Genomic DNA, 22121 nt, shown 5'->3' with positions numbered 1-22121 from the left:
ATACAGAAAGGCCTTTCGTCAGAATAAGAGTGCTATTGGTTTCTATTGCTACATAACAAATTATTGTAAACTTAGGGGATTAAAACTACATATATTTATTATCTCATTATTTTCATGGGTCAGGAGCCTGGGCAGTGCTGAGCTGTGTCCTCTGCTCGGGGCCTCACAGGGCTGCAGTCAAAGCATCAGCCAGGGCTATGGTTTAAACTGAGGATTGGGTTCCTCTTCCAACCTCACTGGTTATTCACAGAATTCAGTGCCTTGCAGTTGGAGGATGGAGGCCCTCACGTCCTAGAGGCTTCCCACCATTCCCTGGTACATGGCCCTCTCTGTAACAGGGCACTTTGCTTCTTCAAAGCCGGCAGGAGAGCATCTCCACTGCTTTGAATTGCTCCGACTTCGTCCATGTCTGACCTCTAGAGCCTCTTTGAAAGGGCTCACCTGATTAGGTCAGACCCATCTAGGATTACTTCCCTTTTGCTTAAAGTTAACTGATTGGGAATTTTAATTACATCTGCAAAATGTCTCACCTATCGCATATAATGGAACCTAAGCAGTGGAGTGGTATTTCATCATCTTCACTGTTCCTGCCCACACTCAAGGGGAAGGGAGTATTCAGGGCAAGCATACCCCGTGATGGAAACCGTGGGGGCCATCTTAGAATTCTGCCTACCACAACTGGCATGTCTTAGAACTATCTGTGAGCTTTATTTCCACTTGGCTCCTATAGTTTACATTTCGGTAAAGTATTTTTGCAATACTGTACTAGTACTAGAGTGGCAACAGCAAAATTAGAATTCCCCTAAATGTAGTATTTACACAGGAAACTATTTTGTAAGATTTCAAGATCACATCTACTCTAGACTAACACCCCTTTGTGTGAAACACAAGAATGGAGTTTCTTTTCCTGTCTTCAAATGGGGGCAACGGTCACTGTGAGTGAAGAACAAAATGTGTTAGTCGGGAGCTAGGATGGTGAAAATGAAGGCGGCGTGCCCCACTGAATGAGTAGTATCTGTGAGCGCAGGACGGCAATGTTTCTGTCCGAGTACACATAACAGCTTTACCCTGCTTATTCCCTGCGGTGGAGGGCTGTGGGGTGGAGCGAGCCCTGCTACGGACAGCGGCAGCCAGCAAGCCAGCAAGCCTGGCTGGGTCTGGTCGTGCTAGAGTGGCGAGCTGTGGCAGGTGAAACACTCCAGATCATACCACAGAATCTGCCGCGTGTCCGTGCCACGTCGCCTCCCTAAAGAAAAGAGTGGGAGGCAAAGAAATTTCGAGTTTCTCCATGAAGATGTACTGCTTACAGGGTGGCCCTGATATTTTCTTTACTCAGAGGTAAGTGAAGTTTGTGTCTCGCGATATTTTCAACATAAACAGATTTTTTTTGGCCCCCATTCTGTGAACTGATAGAGAATTCCAAGTACCTCTACATTTTATTCATACTCATACATTTGAACAGTGGAAACGACCAGATATAGTTTATTAAAATGTTCATTAAAAACAATTTTGACTCAGTTTTTTAAAATGGCAAATACATTAAAAACTGTTACAGTGTCATGAGATTGCAAATGTTGCCTTATGAAATTATAAAGAATTTGTTTAGTAAAAACTATGAAATATTTTAATTTAAACTTCACATATAAAAATATATATTTTATTGAAACACTGAACAGTTAAGGCCACAACACTTGAAGGAGAGTTTGAGATACACGTATTTTTAAAATTGCTTGTCAAAAATATTAGCATAAATAAATACCAAACTGGTCGTAATATTCAAACCAAATAAAACATATTATTAAACTTGTATCTTTAAAAGTTTGTTATCAGAAACTTTCCTTCAGAAGTCAAACTGTTTTTCAAGTATAAATTACAATGTGCTTGGTGACCACGGAAACATAAATGTATATTTATAGCAGTGTACAAGATTTTGACCTTCTCTCCATATTTGGGGGTGAAGTATCCTGACGACTTTGCCCCATGTGGTTCTGGTTGGCATCTTTCTTACTGCTTTTAAAAGCTATTTGGTCTCCTATTGGTTTTATCTCTGGGAGTGGCTCATTATTACTCTGCATACTTTTCTGACTCGTCAATGACATCCTTTTAAAGAGGAAAATCTAGAAAAAAACCCACACACACAAAGAATTCATTTCAGTAAGTGAAGAGTCACTTAATAGTATTTAGGGGGTATAATTTTCAACTAGTCTTAACATTATTTCATCACATCTTTACGGGGCACCATGTGTACAAAGGTACATTCTCAGTGTCCATCAGCCTCTTCTTTTACCAGTGGCAATCATGCTTCCTCCCCGAAACAAGACCTTTCAGGGTTTAACGTTCAATACTATCTCAGGGTCTTGGTAATACGTTATCATTTTTCTTCAAAGAGCAAATTCAGTATTGCACTTTGTTGTGTTGTTAAGAGAAAAAAAGATGAAAACTAGGATATTCTGGAGGACAGACCTCCCGTTCCTGTAGATCAGAACTTCTGGCAAAATGTTAGCGCTGCCAAATGATGGCTTTGGGAGCCCCAGGGGTCTGACTAGGCAGGTGGATATATGGATCTGCTGCTCAGGGGAGGCCGGGACTGGTGAACAGGCAGATAACAGCCGGAGAGAGGAAAGCAGACGCCACAACCCAGGGACTGCAGGCAGGCAGAAAGGAGAACAGAAGAAAAGAGACTGAGGGAGAGCCAAGTGTGAGATGCAGGCAGAGGCAGAGGAGCGAGCACTGGGGACAGAGCTTTGTAGAAAAAAGATCAGGAAAGAGAGGCACCTCAGAACTGAGGGAGGAAAACGTGTCAAGAAGGGAGTGCTCAAGAGGGGACATGCAGGAGAATTTGAGAAAGATGGCGATGGAGAAGTCCCATGGGATTTTAGTCCTTTAGAGGATGTAGCCAGAGAAAATAAGATTCCTGAAGAGGGACAACACACACATACATTGGTTTTGACAAGATGCCAAAAAGAAAAAAAAACCAAAAACAGGTGAGGACTTGGCTTCTTTGGAAACCAAAATGATGTGAATAATAGCTGGCCTTTAGTCTTTAAAGAATGGAGGAACTCAAGTGAAAAGTGGCGATCCAAAAAGTCAGAGTCTAGAAAAAGGGTCTGTGGGCTACATTGGAGGAACTCCTGTTTCATTTCTGCTATTGTGGAGGAATCCGTATCTTGAAAAATTCTGCTACTACAAAATACCAAGAAATGCTGAATAAATGCAAAAAACATAATTTTATAATGTGTAACTAAGTTCACAGAAACAAAATGAAGGAAAAATCCCTGTGGGCCAACAAATGAAGAGGGAGCAGGAAACCTCAGAGGCGAGGGAGGAATGAAATGGCATTTATTGGTCTCACAACTTAGACTCATTTTGTTAATGTATATTTGATTTCACAAAATGTGGAAACTTGGTACTGAGCCCCCTCCACAAAGCAGGGACCCTCTAAGAACTACGCCCTTAATGTAAGTCCATCTGCAAACATTGGGAGATGACAAAATAACATGGCTCTCCTGGTCTATGCTTTGAGTGAAGGAGAACCATGGTTTCCTAATGAGAGGCTGGGGTTCCCATTTACTTTACTGGTGTAGGTGGGAAAGCACTAACTGAGGAATTAACTGAAAGCGGTCCTGGAATGGTAACACCCAGGGGAGCTAACAGAGGCTAATACAAATTCTCTATGGTTGGATATGCCTTAATGTAAGTCTTAAAGGGGTTCCACAAAAAGTCCCAGTTGAACATGCACTCACAGTCCGAATTTCAAAACACATAAGGAAACAAGATAGTACTAGCAAGTCAACCAGAGCAACAAACAGATTTAGATTGCTAAGAATGTATGACATTGGAATAACTAAATATACAGTATAAAATAAGTATGTTTAAATTATTTAAAGGACCAGAATAAAAAATATGAGCACAAAAGCAGATACCAGTTTTTAAATGATTGACTTGAAAAAGAATCAAAATAGAATTTCATTTCAAAATGTGAAAAATATAATCACTGAAATAAAAATGCAACAGGTAGGTTGAAAAGATTAGCCTCAGCCATAAGGAAACTATGGAATCAAAGAGCTCTGAAATATGAAAGCTCTGAAATTCCCTGAAATATTACTTAGACACGGACGACGGGAAAGTAACATTAAAAGACACGGATAAAAGAATGAAAAGTTTTGTATCGAAATTTCCAAAGAGGAGAGCGGAAATATTCAAATATATAATGGATGAGAATTTTCTTAAACCGATGAATGACTTGAATTCTCAGATTCAAGAGTCATAATGAATTAGAAGAAAGTTAAAGCAAAAAAATTCCCATCTAGGCATCTTGTAGTGAACTGAAGTACATCAAAGATAAACAATGTAGAAAAACCAGCCAGGGAGAAATGATAGATTATATACAAAGTTATCGGCAGTTATACTAAAGCAAATTTCTTAATAGGAACAACGGGAGCAGATATCAAGAGAAAAATAACTGCCAACCAGTTATGAACCATACGATCATTCATTTGCAAGTGAACAGAAACTAAAAAAGTTAACTACAAAAAGAAATCTATGACAGGAACTTCCAAAGGATTTCTTCAGGGAGAAGAAAAAGGATCCCAAGAAGGATATCTGAGATGTAAAACTGAATTGTGAGTAAGAAAGTGGTATAACAAATAATAGTAACATCTGATTGGTGAGGCTAAAAAATTAAAATACTGGATACAATAACATGTAAAATGGAAAGGAAGGGGTGATAGGAGAGAAAACTCTTCTAAGATCTTGGTATTGCTTGAGGAAAAGACACGAACATTAACTAGCTTTAGATTTTAGGTATGTTATGTTAAAAAATTTAAAGACAAAATCCAGCTTATAGGCCATCTACAAGAGACTCATCTAAAACACAAGTAAAAGAATGAAAAAAGATGTATCAAAGTGCTAACCAAAGGAAAGCTAGTACAGCTCTATTAATAACAGATACCCTTTAGCATTTTTTAGAGATAATGAAGAATACAAATAGTAAGATGACAGATTTAAATGTAACTGCATTAATGATCAGATTAAATATAGATGGGCTAAATGCTCCAATGAAAAGACAGGGATTTTCAGATTAGATAAAAAAAAAAAGCAAAACCCATCTTTTTGCTGCCTAAATCAAATGCACCTCAAATACAAAATCACAAATGAATTAAAAGGAAAAAGATGGAAAAAGACATATAACTCTAATCAAAAGAAAGCTAGAGTGGCTATGCAGTATCAGACCAAGCAGATTTCAGAGCAAATATTATCAGGGATAAAGACGTCATTTCATGATAAAGGGGTCAATTAATTAAGAGACTACAACAGTCCTAAATGTTACAGAGCCCAAGAAGAGCTTTAAAGTACATGAAGCAATTGGGGCGCCTGGGTGGCTCAGATGGTTAAGTGTCTGCTTTCGGCTCAGGTCATGATCTCAGGGTCCTGGGATCAAGCCCCGCTTGATCTCCCTCTCCCTCTACTATTCCCCCTGCTTGTGCTCTCTCGCTCTGTCAAATAAATAAATAAAATCTTAAAATAAAATAAAATAAAATACACGAAGCAAAAACTAATAGTAGTACAAGGAGAAATAGATGAATCCACAATTGTATTTAGGGATTTTAATACTCCTCTCTCAATAATAGATATTACAAGTAGACAGAAAATCAGGAAGGATAGGAAATACTTAAGCAACGCTACCAACCAACTTGATGCAATTGACATTGATAGGACACTCCACCCAACAACAGCATGCTTCTCAACCTTCCCAAGTGCACATGGAACACTAACCAAGATAGACCTGATTCTGGGCCACAAAACAGGTCTCAATAAATTTAAAAGGACTCAAGTCATACTAAGTTTGTTCTCTAATCACAGTGTAATTAAATTAGAAATTAGTATCAGAAACCTCAAGGGAAAATACCCAAATATCTTGAAATTAAATAACCCATGAGTCAAAGAAGAAACCAGAAAATATTTTGAACCGAATAAAAATGAAAACACAACACATCAAGTACTTCAGAGAAACTAGAAAAAGAAGAGCAAATTAACCCAAAGAAAGTAGAAGAAAGGAAATAATAAAGATTAGAGTGCACATAAAATATAAAACAATACAGAAAAATCGATGAAACCAAAAACTGGTTCTTTGAAAAGATCAATAAAATTGATAAACGTCTAACCAGTTCATCAGGGAATAAAAAACAGAAGACATAAAATAAATTTGACAAAAATCCTATGCAAGACCTGTACAACTAAAAACTACAAAACATTGCTAAGAAAAACAGAAGACATCCATAAATGGAGAAGTATCTTCATGAGTTAGGAGACAATGTTGTTAAGATGTTCATTCTTCTCAAATTCATCTGTAGGTTCCAAGCAATCCCAATCAACATCCCAGCAGGCATTTTTTCCCAGTAATTGACAAACTGATTCTAAAAATTCATATGGAAATGCAAAGGGCTTAGAATAGCCAAAACAAGTTTGAAAAATAACAAAGTGGAAGGAGTAACACTTCCTGACTTCAAGACTTATTATGAAGCTAGAGTAATCAGGACAGTGTGGGACTGACACAAGATAAACAGATCGAAGGAACAGAATACAGACTCCAGAAATGGAGTCTTTTCCACACATGGAAAAGGTAACTGATTTCTGATTTCTGTGAAGACAATTCAGTAGAGAAAAGGTAGTCTTGTTTCAACACATGGTGCTAGAACGATCGGATGTCCATATGCAAAACAAAACAAAACAAAAAAACCCCCACAAACTTTAATTCATACCCTTACCATATAAAAAATCAACTCAGAATACAACTCAGCAATGTAAATGAACTATCGATACATGCATGGGTGGATTTCAAAACAATTACGCTGAACAAAGTAAGCCAAACAAAAAGAGTACACAGTGTAGGATTTCATTTATATAAAAATCTAGAACTTGCAAAATAATGTATGATGATAGAAGGAAGATCAGTGGTTTGCTGAGGACAGCAGGGGTCAGGGGGGCATAGACAGGGATCACAAAGAGGCACAAAGAACCCTCTGCCAATAATGGCACTGTTTACTCTCTGGTGATTATGGTTTCACAGGTGTATGCATATGTCCAAAGAAATCAAATTATATACTTTAAATATGTGTCATTTATTATATGTCAATTATACCTCAATAAAGCTCTTTTGAAAAAGCAGGGGAGTCATTATTGGGTGACCTGAGGGAGACTGTCTCAGGTTTTAAGCTTGGGAAAAACAGACAATGAGAGGACACCATAGGTATAATCTACCTCAAATTTTCCTGACAACATAGAGTCTAGCTAACTGTGTACTTGAAGCGAGTGTGCTCATTTGTAGCTTGCAATGGGGAACAAAGCATACCATCAGAGAAGAGGTAGTAACTAGGAAAGGCAAGAATTCACCAGCATACTTTTTTGGTGGAGACATTCTCATCTCAGTGTCTTTTATATACGGTAGTGACAGTGAATAAAAAAATCTATTCACTGTGAACTGGCATGGGGAACTATCCAGGGGATCTGCCATGCTGCAGCTAGTTTCTGAGGGAAGGCACTGGATCTTTAACCTCTGTATCTTCAGTCTCTGGCCTTGTGGCCTGGCACATTAAGAGATAACCAATTAATATATGCTAAATAAATACATGAATAAACTAACTCTATAATGTAATGATTTTTAATAGCTAAAAAGTTCACTACTTTTTTTCCTTAGCTACCTTAGGTGGAAACGAAGCCAATAACACATTTTTCTTAGTAGCTAACTGTGGATCCGATTTATCAGCTGTGGCTACAGTGTGGAAAAGTAATATTTGGTAATTTCTAGATCTAACAATCACCTACCAAAAGATCTCTGCCGCCAGTTAAGATCATAGGTCCCAACCTGTCTATCCGAAACATTTAAAATTACCAAAACAAAATTCGGTGGTGAGTTCTGTTTTGTAGATGCCAAGAGTACAGTTCTTTCTTTTCCTTTTTTTGGATTATCTTTGCAAGTGTCTGTCTAAATACCCGGGGGGTGGGGGGGGGTGGGAATGCAAAATCTCAAATATATGTCTCTTTTGATATTAAGTTAATGCATCATTTACTTTCCGAGCTTTAAGAACAGTTTGATTTGTTTGGCTTGGGTGGTATAAATAGGTTAGAGACACTCTAGATTAAAAGAGGTCATATGGGATTGACTAAAAGAAAATCTCACCTAAATCATCTATTTCCTTTTTTAAAATATGGAGAATAACAGTATATTCTTTAAGTAGAAATACATTTATTACTGCTTGACTTTTTAAATATGATTTTCATTACTTTTTGTTTCCTTTAACCAAGGACATGTACATTTACTGAAGTCTACTTTTCCATTAGGTATAAATGAGAATTTGAGCAGAATCCAAGTTTAGGACTACATTCTCCAGCCTGGCACCTGCAGCCCGCTGTATCCTGGCCTGACCTCACCTTTGTCCTGTGCACTGGCGCCACTGCTCGGGCCCCCTGGCTGGCCTGCTCCCCCTGCCACATGGCACTGCCCCCCCCGGCTGGCCTGCTCCCCCTGCCACACGGCACTGCCCCCCCTGGCTGGCCTGCTCCCCCTGCCACACGGCACTGCCCCCCTGGCTCAGCCCTCTCCCCTAGCCCTGTGTATCCAAACCCCCCCACCGATGGGCAATGCCATGCTGAAGGCTGGACAGCCTGAAAAATTCCCAAAACTCGATCATGTGTTCTAGAACACACATTTTCATTCGGTCTGAGGCGTGTTTCGAATATTTTCTTCTGCTACTTCACACTTCATTTATCCTCTTAGGTTCTTCTGTCTCCTGACTCCTTTACTTTTCATCTCCCTCCCTCATATTTGACTTTCTTTTCCAGAGTCTTTCCCTGAGCTCTTACAATTGGAACAAAGTCTTCCCAGGATCACTATGAAGTGCAGTAGAATACCTGAAATGTTCTTTTCTACCAGACAGAGAGAATCTGTTCCTAACACCTGATGGTCCATGTTATAATTCTAAGGAGGAGAGTAATTCTGAGAGTATCCTTTGAGCCACATCACAGCTATCTCTAAACATAAGGCAATTTTTATAAAGATAAGAATACTCACAAAGTAATTTTTAGTAAAAGATAACAACAGGGGGCCTGTGCCAAAATTCTGGCTTGAAATTTCTGAAGTAATTGTGAAAGGAATTTCAGAGTGGCAAAAGACAGGCCGTTTACTACTCTGAGGGCCGCTCCTGGTGTCACCTTTCCTGTCCTCTTTCTTACCTCCTCACGTTTCAAGTTCATTATCAACCAAAAATATTTACTGAGCATTTACCACGCCCCATGTACCAGGGACTGCGCTACATGCTAAGGCTCCACTGGAAAGCAAAACAGAAAACAGTTTTTGTCCCATAGAGCTGAAGGCCAGCGGAGAGAGAGAGAGTCATAAAGCAACTGAACGTACACTTCACTATGAAATTGCCAATTACGATAAATACAAAGAAGGATGAAGATAAGGGTGTTACATGAGAGAACAGTAATGGGACATAATTTATCTAAGTGCAGCTGGTCACAAAAGGCCTCTACGTAGAAGTAACTACTTTAAGCCGAAACCTGAAGGCTGAACAGGAATTAACAAGGCCTTTCATTGATCTTTTCTTCCACATTTCCTCCTAATGCTCCTACCTGGAAATGTGCTCTCATGGTTACAGAAAGTTCTCCTGCAAGTGGAAAGAGTAACTTCCAAGAAGAAGAAACATCTCTCTCAGACTATTAACAACTCCAAAACAGGTATTTGGCAGGAGAGGCTGATGTAGCGCGTGGTCACGTTTCCTAAGCACCAACATCCTTATTTTTGCATTCATCCTATTTCTTGGTTTTGACTTACTTTTTTCTAGACTCTCATGATGATTATACTCCTAATTTAAGCAAGAAAGTTCTTTTGTGTTATCTTTTTCCTGTACGTTGAATCAGTGTGAATGGGATTAATGAAAGGAACATGCTATTAAATTCTGGCTGGGCCACCTGACTCCATCTAAAGTCCAGTAAATAAATAGCTATGTTAAAACATGAAACATCACTTGAAATTCTTCACATGTTTTGGGGCCACAAAACCTCATATTAAGGAGGTAAATTATATGAATCACCATATAAAAAGTAAAAGGAGCAATTCAATACTTTGGTCTTAACACTAAAATGAAAAAATAAATTTCACTTACCTTCTTTGATTTTTTGACGTCTTTACTTGGTGTTGATTCACTATCTTCCAGGACTTCTGAAGAACTGCTCTTCGCATGGTCATGCATGTTTCCTATAATAGAATATATTGAGAAATATGTTTTTCTAAGTAATGAGAAAGAGAAAAGTCCTGATGCCCTCAGTGCAACTCTATCAAGCCTGACTTCTGGGGTAGTACTAAAGAGAGCGTGCCACTACCTGCTGGGGCAATAGACAAGGTCTATACTTCATAGTTCCCAGAAGACTGAGTTAAGGCAAAAAGCCCCAAATGACCCGACCAGTGTTGGAGATGTTTGCATGACAAGTACCCAAATAGAGCTACAAAGGTAACAGGGAGTGTCAGGAAAAAGTTCTGTAAAATATAAATTACCTTTTTAAATTAACCTAGTTATAATGAAATTCTTTGTACTCAAATGGACATGGTACTGTTTGGGGTTTCAAATGCATCCACAAGTTATATAACTGAATAATAATCTTTAAAGTATATTCATGAAGTATATGCATTCTTAGACTTTTATATTATCAACTACTTAAATCTTACTTTTAATTCGTTGCTAAGAATACTTACAGATACTATTTTAGCAAAACTTACTACTCTGTTGAAGTTAGAAGGAAAAAAGAATGAAGAGAAGGCCTCCTCCCCCTGCCTGAGCTCAGATCAGATATCCACTACTATGAATGGTTATTTTTAATGAGAACACAGCAAAAAGCACACTTTGACGTGATGGCGTGGAAACAGGATATAAGGGTTGTACAGCAAAACCCAGATGATCTGGCTGTAGAAGATGTGGCTCTCAACGGTAATCGTAGTCCCCTCTATACTGTGGCACCTGTTCTCCGACACCAACAGTCGGGCCTGGGAAAGGACCTGTCTTAAACGTCCACAATAAGATGAAAGACCCATGTCTGAGCCCTGGGGGAAATAATGGGATGGCCAGCCGTAGCTCCAGGCCAGCCTGGTCTTTAGCAATGGGGTCTGGCAGTGCCCACCAGAGACATAAACTGAGATGTGGGACAAAAGCCCAACTTAATACTACTGGTTGAAAAGAAAAAAAAGGGTAGTGAAACGGCTGTCCTGAGCCACTTAACACTGATATATGAGTAGCTGGGAGAGAGGCGAATGTTTTATATGAAGAAGCTGTGGTGGTGATTAACGAGAACAAGTACTCCTATGCCACATATTTCGGCGCCTGTCATGAGGCTCATGTGACAGTAAAAAGTAGGAAAGAGAATACACGTGTGTAGGCTTTGGTGCCTCAACTCCAGCACAGGGTGCACATGTACGCACGCATGCATGTGTGTGTGTTAAAGTAGCCGGCCTTTTGAAGTCAAATGTGTTCACACCTTTTGGATTTTCATTGTATTCACAAATAGCCCGTTCCTCTTGGTTGGTTTTCTCGTCCTATAAATGATAAAGAAACAATGTAATAAAAAACATAATTGTGACGGGCTGGAAAACATCATCTAGGTTTTAGGCAAGGGTTCTCGAGTCAGCCTCTAGCTAACAACATAGACACGTGACTAATGCTTCACTTTGCTGGGTTTTTGCCTCAGATGCTGAGTGACTGCTAATGTCCCTTCTAGCGTCAAGCTTTTTGATTCCAAAATGTTGCTATGATTCAAGAATTCGACTCCAAGAAGATTCAGGAACGTTAGCCAGCAAATGAATTGGCTCGACATTTCACACCATCAAACTGGAGTTTCAGGAATTCTATGTTAAAGAATTTCAGGGACTACCCAAACTGGAACTCATAAATATTCCTTATCAATCTTTCCCTCCCTCTGAAAGAAAACAGTCACGGCTAGACGTTTTTTTTTTTTTTTCCTCAGTGAGAGGAAGGAGTCTTGAGAAAGGAATTAAGAAAATGACCTCGATAGCACAGCCCCATTTTGTAAATTAAAAATACATGCACATAAAACAACACAGGTTTACAAGTACACATTCAAATAAAAGGACAAGCGTGTTTCAGTGGTTGTCTGTGTTATGGAAAAGGAGAACACAAAGGGAATCAATTTAAATAAAGAGAAGCCTTGCGCAGACCAAAGATGCAAGTGATTCATCAACAAGAAGGTATGGTTAGAGGTACAAAAACTGAAAATGAAAACAAATCGACATAGTGTCACTTTCAGTTTGGTTTTCTGAATTCTGTACCTGTGAAGTTAACCCAAAGCAACATTAGCAAATGAATGATTTCAAACCTATCAACTGTCTCCTAGCAGTGTCCCTCTTGGACAAAACTGCCAAATAGAAGAGATGTTTCTGGCATTCCTAGCTCCACTTTTAGGATGACTTCCTCTTCCTCAGTGATAGCTCCCCCTTTTCTTCCTATAATTCCTTTCTTCTACACCACATCTGCACAGAACTGATCACAGCCTCAAAGACCGCTGTGAACAGCTTTCACTTGTCCACATACACGTAAATACACACATGTACGTGTGCACACACCCACACCTCATTTCTGCCACCAGTATAGGGCTCCTGACTTTGTAATTTCATCATTTCAAGGACCCAGTGCTGAACTGCTCGGTTAATTTCTCAACAGTATATTGTACTGGCCCAGATCAGTTCATTTCCACTCAAGCAGGGAACAAACTGCTACCAAGAAGTGTGGAAAGGGTGTTAGAAACAAAGTGTGCCTGATTTATAAATCGGCCAAAGCTTCTCCTAAGGCACATGAACCAAGTTACTCAGAGAAGTATTTCTGCTCCCAAAGGAAGCTGGAGTCGGCCCTGCGCAGAGACCATGGAACTCGCTCTTAGGCAGGATCTCAGGATTTAAGCACATATCATCATACCTTTTCAGTGGTGTCAATCAATATACCTTTTCAGCTGAATTGTCGCTGGCTTCATCTGCTGGCATGTTCTTCTTGCCTTCCGGATATTCATCAATTTCCTCATCCATGTCCTCTAGTTCTTCATCTGAAAATTCATGATCCTGTGGCAAAATTGATAATCAGGGAAGAGGTAAGATTTTTTTTTTTTTTAAAAAACAGCGATTTGATATTGCAGTCATAAATAATTTATATCATCTCAAAGAATACATAGAATACGAAATCAAATACTGAAGGCAAAGAAATAAAATGCTGCATAACCTATCGTGCATATCAAGTTATCATATTACCAAGGCTTTTCCGCACATTGATCTATTTCAACATTTTCAATGACTAGGATTCCCAAAATTCTATTAGCGTCTACTACAAGGTTAAAATGGAAAAAAAAATTAAATATGCTTTCTGAGCTGTCTCAAAAGAATGCTTTTAAACTTTAGAGAAGTTAAAAAGCGCTCTACTGTAGCATTATAACATAATCATATCTATATATTATGTTCATTTTCCAAAACATAGGGATTTAAAATCACTTCAGAAGTACAATTCACTGATATTCACGAGAGAGAGTTAAGTATAATTACTTACATTCCAGGAAGAAGATAAAGGGACATAGGCAGTTTAAATGGTTTGCTCTCGGTTATTTAAAGCAGAGGGAAAACCAGAGGCAGAATGTAGTCTATCTGGCTCCTGTCCAACTAATCCAAATTACAAGACAGCCTGTCTATGGATTTGATAGAGTAAATCATGTAATACTAAATATAGGCGGAAAATATTAGTTATAATCTTTATTCTATACTGAGATTTTTTTCGCAGTTTCATATTTTGGGTGGAATACTGCTTATTTTTTGTCATTAAGAGATCAGGCTCCTTATTGGACTTTTTTTCCTATGCTTTTCATTTATGCACTTCTCTAATGGCCCCGAAAATAGGTGAGGCAGTAAGCAATTAATGCCTTTTACTCCCTTGAAGAACATTTTTACAAAGTTCACCTCGCCATATTTGCCTCAGACGATATACACCCTTTATATCCCTTCAACACAGTAACTAGCTTCTCGTGGTCACCTTCCTAGTTGCTGTTTGGCTAAGGATGAGCTGGACACCCAAACGAATCTTTAGTGGGTGGTCTGAAAATATTACCTCTCATAATTAACTCACCTTTCTTCTGGCAAAAAATACCAAATGTGAGAGTTCAGGCTAGGGAGACTTACTGTTACTTAGTAACAGACGTTAAGTGGCATCCTCAGGCCAATAGCACTAAGGGTGTGGCCTGATAGCATTTTCACTAAGGACAAGCAATCCAGAAGTGAAGCCTGGAGATTTAAGAGTTTCGGCAGTTACCCAGTTACGCTGGGAGGGCCTGACTTAGGTTAAGCAAAGGTCATGAGGCAGTGCATGCAGGAGGGGAACACAGAGAGGAAAACAGGGTACCAGGGTAGACAGCTATATTAAAGGATCTTCTGCACGTTTAGGTTGGGTAGGGTTAACTATGAGGTAGCTACCATTTACCAATAATTTCTAAAGCTTTCTTTTTTTCTGCATAATTTCCCCTCTAAGTGACTTATATTGTATATTATGCCTAGCAAGAAGCACATAGGAGAAGGTAAAATGATCAGAGACTACTTTGGAGGGGAATGGGAAGCAAGATAAACTAGATTTAAGATTTATGGCTGAAAGATGTAGTCATGAATATATATATAAACGAAGGCCAATTGGAAAGGACAGTGTTCCTGAGACAGAATTTCAGACTCTGTCCATCTGTCTCCCATAGGGAGGGGTCAGTGAGCTGTGTTGTAGCAAAGTCCTCTTCTCTTGGAGAATTCTGCTAGTTTAGCACCTGGGTCAACTTCCATTGTGCTAGTTAACTAAGATATTAATGTAACCATAAGACAATATCATGCTATTATAAAAAGGAACATGACATTTTATCTTATTTTAGAAATAAGCAAAACACTCATTTCTTCTTATAATGAACTATAAATTTACTCATAACTTTATGAAAATCTGTAACAATGAATAACTGCTGGAACGGTATCATTTTTTTGAGAAAGCTCTTAGAAAACATTTTCACTAGAAATCACATCAATTGTAGAACTTTGCACTTAAGCACATTTAGAATTAATCTATTCACATCTGGACAACTACTTTAAATCACAGTACTTACCTTCAAACTCAAACATTTAGGAGAGATTGGCAGAATACTGTCATTTTACAAAGAGAAAGGGCAAAGTTTAAGTACATTCTTGTCACCAGAACCACATAAGACGTTAAGTAGTCTAGAATGATCAACGGAAACACGTCTTGTGTTGGGACCTCAGGAGCGAAGGGAAGGGGGGGCCTGGCTCTCACAAAGGGACAGTTGTCTTGCTGGTCAGGCACAGCACCGGGAGCTGCAGTCTTGGGTCTGGCCCAGGGCCACATTTCTTATGGGAAATATCAAGAAACCAAAATGTTCCTCACGAGGTTTCAGTTTGCTTAAGAATACTACATTGCATACTGGAGAAACTAGAAGTTGCTCTCAGCAATTGGCATAGTGGTCATCCTGGGGGGATGGGAAATGCCTGGAAGGGGGTTTGAAGGGAAGCCTCTGGGGAGCGCTCTACCTTGATCTGGGTGTTGACTATGTGGGCGGGTTCACCTTTTGGAAAATGCACTGAGCTATACACGCATGAGATACGCTCTTTTCTAGATGTATTATACATCAATAAAGAGTTTTAAACAAGTTTTTTAAAGGGACTATGAAGTATAAAATTTTGTGCTACATTTCTCAATTTATGAGATGCCTCAATGTCATATAGGATAGACAATGTTTCCCAAATAGGTTAATAGAGCATAAAACTTCATATCTAAATAATACCACGTGGGGAAGTGTATATATTTAAAATCTCAATCTCAAGGCTTTTAGGACAAGAAGGGTTAACATGGAAGTTCATGTTTTTACTACACTGGAACTCACTGAGGCAGGAAGAGAGAGCGGGGAGGGCATTCAGTACAAAGACCTAGGTGCTGCTATCCAAGCTCTGTACCATCAGCCACGGCCTGAGCAAGGGGTCTAATAATATTACTTTACAGTTTCTCTGTAGAATGGGAAAATGACACCAGCAATACCTACCTCAGAGGGTTCGTATCAAAATTAAAAAGATTATTTACAGAGAAAATAACACAAGCAAACAATGAGCATCTGTATATAAGTGATTTTAAGACTCCCTAGTATACATTGAGGGCCATCAAAAAAACAAGATGCTTGGGCACCTTTTTGCCATAAAGTCCCAGATCTTATCACTAGAAAATAGTTGATTGAAAGTGTTCACGTATTTGTTCTACCCTCTCGCGCAGCTCCCTTTACTGTCTGCCAGGAGCCCAGAAGCTAGAACAAGCAAGGGAAGAAGGCAGGACGTGTCAGGAGCAGCCTAGGACGACAGGGAAGTGGAGGGGCGCCTTGGCTGGACTGTGGGCCAGTGCTGCCTCAGGTCCAAGTCAAGCCCAGAAAACACTGTTACAGTATAAAGCTTCCCGGTATTTCAGTGTTGGCAATGGATTCAAGCGTTAACCAGAATCACTGTGTATACCAAGCAAAGTGAGTCTGCAAGCCGGGTTGCACCGAAGGGCTCCCAGTTTGACCTCCAAATTATTGCGGTCTAATGTCACTACTTTACAATCTCTAAACTCCTCCTCCTTTCTATGTACCAATCCCTTAGTTCATTCCTAATCTGGTATTTTTGCCACAAAATCCATTCCAGTTTGACGCTTGTAAGCAGGCCTGCAAAAGTGGCTACAATGCTGAGGATACAAACTTCTTGCTGGTAGGCAGTTTTACTCTTTATGTTTGAGTTATTTTTTAACCTATTTTGATAAAAACATTAGGACACAGGGCAATCTGTTGTCCCGTACCATCAGCCTTTCACCACGCTTCAAACGTTGAGGGACAGTACTGGACCCACGTATGGTGTGCAGACTTTCATTCTACCCCGTATTTAAGGGGGTTATCATTATTGTTACTCACTTCACTCCCACAGATCTACTTCCATAAGCCAATTTTGGGGAGGGGGCAGCTATGTTGTGCTTAAACAGAAGTCAGGTTCACATGACTAGACTCAATGCACATCTGTCAGTGACCTGGAGATTCCTGAGGGGAGTTCTGTACCTGACTTGATGTGGTCAGAGGGGTTAATTAGAGGGACACGGGTTACCATTTGCTGAGTACCTCTAACATGTTTCATGTGTTAATTTAACTATCCAAAGACCCCTCCCTTTAAAAAAAGAAAGAAAGACTCAGAAAGGTTTTAAAAAAAAGAAAAGTTTTTCCACGTGTCCACACAGCTAATCTGTGAAGGGCTGGGGTGTGAATCCAGGCCTAATGGGGGCCAGTGCCCAGGCTCTTTCCTGGCTCTGCTCAAATACGTGAAGACCAGAACAGGTGCCCTCAGGGCTGATCCCCCCTCCCCCTCCCCCTCCCCCTCCCCCTCCCCCCCCCGCCACCGCCAAAACTGACAGCTCTGTAGTCTCTTCCTTTCTGCTGATCAGCTCACTTCGACAACGTCCTGTGCTTATGTACCCTTGTATATAGTAGTAGCAAGTGCAATTCTAAGGTGTTTTCCCCCAGGGCATCAGAGTCCCTGACTCTAAGGCGGCCTTCCTGGAGCTCCCTCTTTACTGGCAATGTGGGCTCTGGCCAGCCTTCTGCTGGGCCTCTCCCAGACCTCTCTGCAGCCCTCCACCATGCCTTCCTTGGCTTGGGTGGTACCTCTCTTTCCTAGAAAGTGTCCCTACACCGCCTCCTTCTCGGACTTCCCTTTCTCAACCTCCCCATTAGCTACTGAGGTTTCCTCAAACTCTGTCTTCAGTTCTCTTCTTCTCGTACCATGAGTGCTGCCTCTCACTCAACTCCATGGTTTTAATGACCCCTAAAAGCTGGCGATACCCAGCAATCTCCCCTGAGTTCCAGGCCCACACGTGTATCTGTCTGCTGAACATCTGGGTCAACAAGCCCAAGCAGGCTCCTAAACCTGCCCCTACTCCTGTTCTCAGCCTTGGCCAATGGCGCCCTTTCCACCTGGCTCTTCACACAGAAACAAGAAAAGCTTTGCCTTGTCTCTCCCTCCAGGTTGCATCTCTTTACTAAGCCCTCCAATTCTATCCCTAAAGCTCTCTTGATAACACATGTCCCCAACTCTCTGTCCACAGTGTCTAGTCCCCTCTTCTGTTTCTGCCTGCTCTCCTCGAGCTGCCTCCTAACTGGCACCCCTGGTTCTGGTCTTGTTCCTCTCCAACCCACCCTCCCTATTGCTGCCAGACCGTTAGAAAAACCCAAGTGTGATCACCTTACTCTTGCTGTTTAACATCTTTCAAAAACACATTAAGGTCCTTTGCCTCTCTACCCAGAACCAAAAGACACTCTAAGTTGTGGTCACACTGAAATACTCTCAGGGCTCCCATCAACTGGGAAAACCTTGCCCCTGCCGCTTGCATGGCTAGCTTTTACTTCTCACGACTCAGCTGACATTTCCCCGTTGCTCCTTGGAAGCCCTTTCCTAGCCCCTCTCTGCAGAAGTGCAGAAGTGGCCGCTGAAGCGCCACTCCTGAGACGCTCTATTGTCTGCGTAAAGTTTCTGGTCAGCCTATAGAAACAGCCAAGAGTCCCCTGAGATCCGGAACTGTATCTTACTCTCGGCATACTCAAGGCACAAAACCACTGTCTTCTTAATTAAGGGACTTCATGAAGGAAAGCAAAAGATTTGTTTTCAGATCATATTTTTATCTTCGGGTAGCCCTGGCTAAAAAGAACACGGGAGTGGGGGTGGGGGGATATATCAGGTAACTAAAGGGCATTGTTAAGTCATAGTTAAAGGCAGGGCCATGGGAACTCCTTTTACCTGGTGTCCTTTCAAGACATCTGTACCCACCTAATGTCCCTGACGGGTAAAAGGGCCACAGGAGGCTGCCTGTAAGCGGCCCTCGTTTCTTGAGCTCTCCCTGATTTGGGAAAGCTTCCATTCCCTTTTGGGTGATTGCTATGTATGTACATACTTATTTGTTGAGGGAATAGTATGTACCAGATATTAAGTTACAGGTCAGGGACATTGGGAAGAATGAGGGAAGAAGGAAGCACAGCACCTTCCTCTGTGGTAGCATTTTATCTTGAAGGTATACGTGCATAGCAAGTTGACCTCTAGAATGCCATTACAGAGAACATTCCATTGCACTCACCTCAAGAGCTGCTGGTTCGGCAGCAGCAGATGTTTCTGTGATACTCCTTTGTAGCTTACCTGAAAATATTTTTCTGCCAGAGTCCTCATTTGAAACTGTAACTCAACGGATTCTACACACACCCCCCTCACGCTGGCCTCAGTAATAACCAGTGAGAAACTACAATAAAAGCTTGATCCACCAGCAGATGGGGACAATAAAGAAGGAACCAGTTATTCCGATCTGTTTTACCAAGTACTAACTCACATCTCAAAATGACGAGGCCTGTGCTCTTGACCAGAACACTATGCCTGCCCGAGCTACTGCTTCAAAAAGAGCATACGACACTTTGGTTGGCCAGGGAAATGTGAAGAAATGGGCAGGAAATGCTGTTTAAAAGTGGCTCTCTAAGGCCAGCTCAAATACTGAGATGGGCACATGCTCAGAACACCATTTCAGTGTTGCTGGCTGGTGAGGTCTCATCTTTGACATTAACAACTTGAGGGTTAAGGGTTTCTTTTCTCCCTGAAGGCTTTTCCTTTATGAACTCCATTCTACTGTTCATCTCAGTGAATCACTTTAAGCCAACGTTTTAAATAAACATGTTGGGCCCTGGCTTTAACCACACAGCGCAAACACTTGATCAAAGTACCAATTCCATTTCACTGACCGTCACTGAATGTGGCTGAATTTGGTAGAACCCTGCAATGCCAACTTAGCATGTTTGGTTAGTTAGCGGAAGCTACCAGAGACCCCTGAAGCTAAAACAAAACCTACAGTTGCTCCTAGGAGTCTCTTCTCTTTGTACTCTAGTCTCTCCCCCCATATTCTTTCTCACAGAGAATCAAATGTGCGAAGGATTCAACTACACAAAATTCACAGGAAGTTTCCCATCCCGATTCTCCTTGCTAAAAGAAGAAATCCCTCATGCCCAAGATATGGAAGGGACTGGGGCGGGAAACCAGTTGAAAAGGGCGCTATGAATAAAGAACAGTCAAATGATCTAGCTGTATGGAAAATACTGAAAATTTTACGGGAAGATTGAATTTACGCTAATCAAAATCTAGCCTCTCGAAAATTCAGTATCTAGTGTCAGTTTCTCTTTCCACAAACAATTACTGATGGTATACATTTACATTTTATTTTACTTGAAACAGTCTGACAAGCAACAAACAGAGTTACAGAATAGTCAATGAAGAACACACTGAGGGTACATAACAGACACTGGGAATGACGATTCTGATAATACAGTTAAAGCTCAGAAGTTATAGTTTAGAAATACAGAATGACAAAGACAAGGTACATTAAAGCTCTTCCTAAGTTTTTAAGAGTAAAGAACAATACATAATTTATAGAAAACTCAATTCTAAAGTGCGATTTTTCTTCTAACTTAAAAAACTTTTATGCAAATGACAAACACAATGGGAATAAATGAGCCTGTTAGAACAAAAGAATCTGAGAGTTAGGAGGGACTATAGTTCTATCATCTAATCCGCTCCATTTTACACATGAGGAAACTGAACCCCAGTGAGGAGCTCTGCCTGGCTAATAAATACGTACAAGTTTTACATACTTCCCGAATATATGTTTAGGTTCACCTCCATTTCATGAGATATACTGCCATTTGTCCGGATAGTAACTAAAAGACATCACGTTAAGATCTAAGCTCTGAATCCAGCTGACCCTTGGTAGATTGTTGCAAAAAGGACACATGAAAGGTAAAAAAAAAAAAAGCACTATTTTTTTTAAAATGCCAATTCTTCATTTTAGCTTTACAATACCATCCACCTTATAAAATTATTCTATGTAGTAGGGCCAACTGAAATCAGAGACCAAAAGAAATTCATAAGAAATGAGATGTTTTTATAGCCCTGAAGGATCCGTGCCATCTTTAAAGGGACCAGTGTGTATATACAAATGCAACATTCTTATAGTATACTATTTCCTAACTCTGTCTTTAATGAGGAATATATAATGTTAATTATCTGCTATGACCTTTTGATATTTTCTAGTGACAGATTTATAACTTGGGGGGAAAATATACCAAAACATTAGTTTAAGAGGAGCCAAATTTGCCAGTGCTTTGTGTTGTCTTTATCAGTCTCCACTGTGAACCACACATAAAGTAACCATGACAAAAAAACAGTTTAATAAAACATATTAAGTGCCTATTACGTGTTAAGGTGCTCAAACTGTTGGCTGGCCAACAGTTTTAAATGTAAAGTTTGTTCAATTTAAAATTTAAATTTTTAAAAATTTAAAAAGTTTAACAAACTTTCAAATTTAAAGTTTGTTACTTCAATTCTAGATAATGTGGTAATACATTATTCCAGAATCTTTTGGAACCTGGTGGCCCATTTTCTATAGGTTGTTTTGACCGCACTGGCGTTTTGGACCTCTGTACCTCATGCTCTTTCCCCTTTCCCTCTGTGTTGGTAATAAACTTCGGAGGGTACGCCTTATCTTTGTCACATTTCACAGACCCTCTGATTTTGCCTGCTTTGTTGGACTCTTTTCCTTCACCTGGTCTTCCCTGCTTTTCACTCTCTTCATCTCCTGCCTCCTCGGATTTCCCCCCTTCTTCCTCGGCGTCCTCCTCTTCCCCCTCCCTCGCCCTCCCCTCTGCTTCTTCCCCCTCCCCCTCTCCTTCCTGGTCCTCCTCCCCTTCTTTCTCCTCCTCCTCCTCCTCCCCCTCTCCTTCCCCCTCCTCCCCTTCTTCCTCTTCCTCCCCTACCTCCTCTTCTCCCTCTCCTTCCTCTTCTCCCTCCCCCTCTTCTTCCTCCCCCTCTGGTTCCCCCGCTTCTCCTTCTTCTTCTTCCCCCTCTCCTTCTTCCTCTCCTTCACTTTCTCCTTCATTCCCTTCCCCTTCTCCTTCCTCCTCTGCTTCCTCCTCTCCTTTCTCTGCTTCTCCCTCTCCCTCCTCCT

General features: G+C 40.5%; 1 protein-coding gene across 4 annotated transcripts in view; it reads right to left on the bottom strand.

Annotated features, from left to right (window-relative positions):
- Positions 1-22121, bottom strand: part of RPGR (retinitis pigmentosa GTPase regulator) — an 85562-nt gene that overhangs the window by 26929 nt on the left and 36512 nt on the right. For 2 of the 4 annotated variants that reach the window (XM_073901923.1, XM_025857629.2), the window contains exons 15-17: positions 13007-13120; positions 11530-11587; positions 10167-10258 (exon numbers count right to left, since the gene is read on the bottom strand). In XM_073901923.1, coding sequence (XP_073758024.1) covers positions 10167-10258; positions 11530-11587; positions 13007-13120 — 264 coding nt within the window. Of the gene's footprint in view, positions 1-1441; positions 2118-10166; positions 10259-11529; positions 11588-13006; positions 13121-22121 lie in introns of those variants that run through there. The other 2 variants (XM_025857627.2, XM_073901925.1) reach the window with 2 other exon arrangements.

This window comes from Callorhinus ursinus, unplaced genomic scaffold (genome assembly GCF_003265705.2).
Source record: "Callorhinus ursinus isolate GAN/ISIS: 27379988/994484 unplaced genomic scaffold, GSC_fseal_2.0 scaffold16, whole genome shotgun sequence".
Classification (NCBI taxonomy): domain Eukaryota; kingdom Metazoa; phylum Chordata; class Mammalia; order Carnivora; family Otariidae; genus Callorhinus; species Callorhinus ursinus.
Note: the sequence above shows the minus strand (reverse complement) of the source record. Positions and strands in the feature narration are given on the sequence as shown.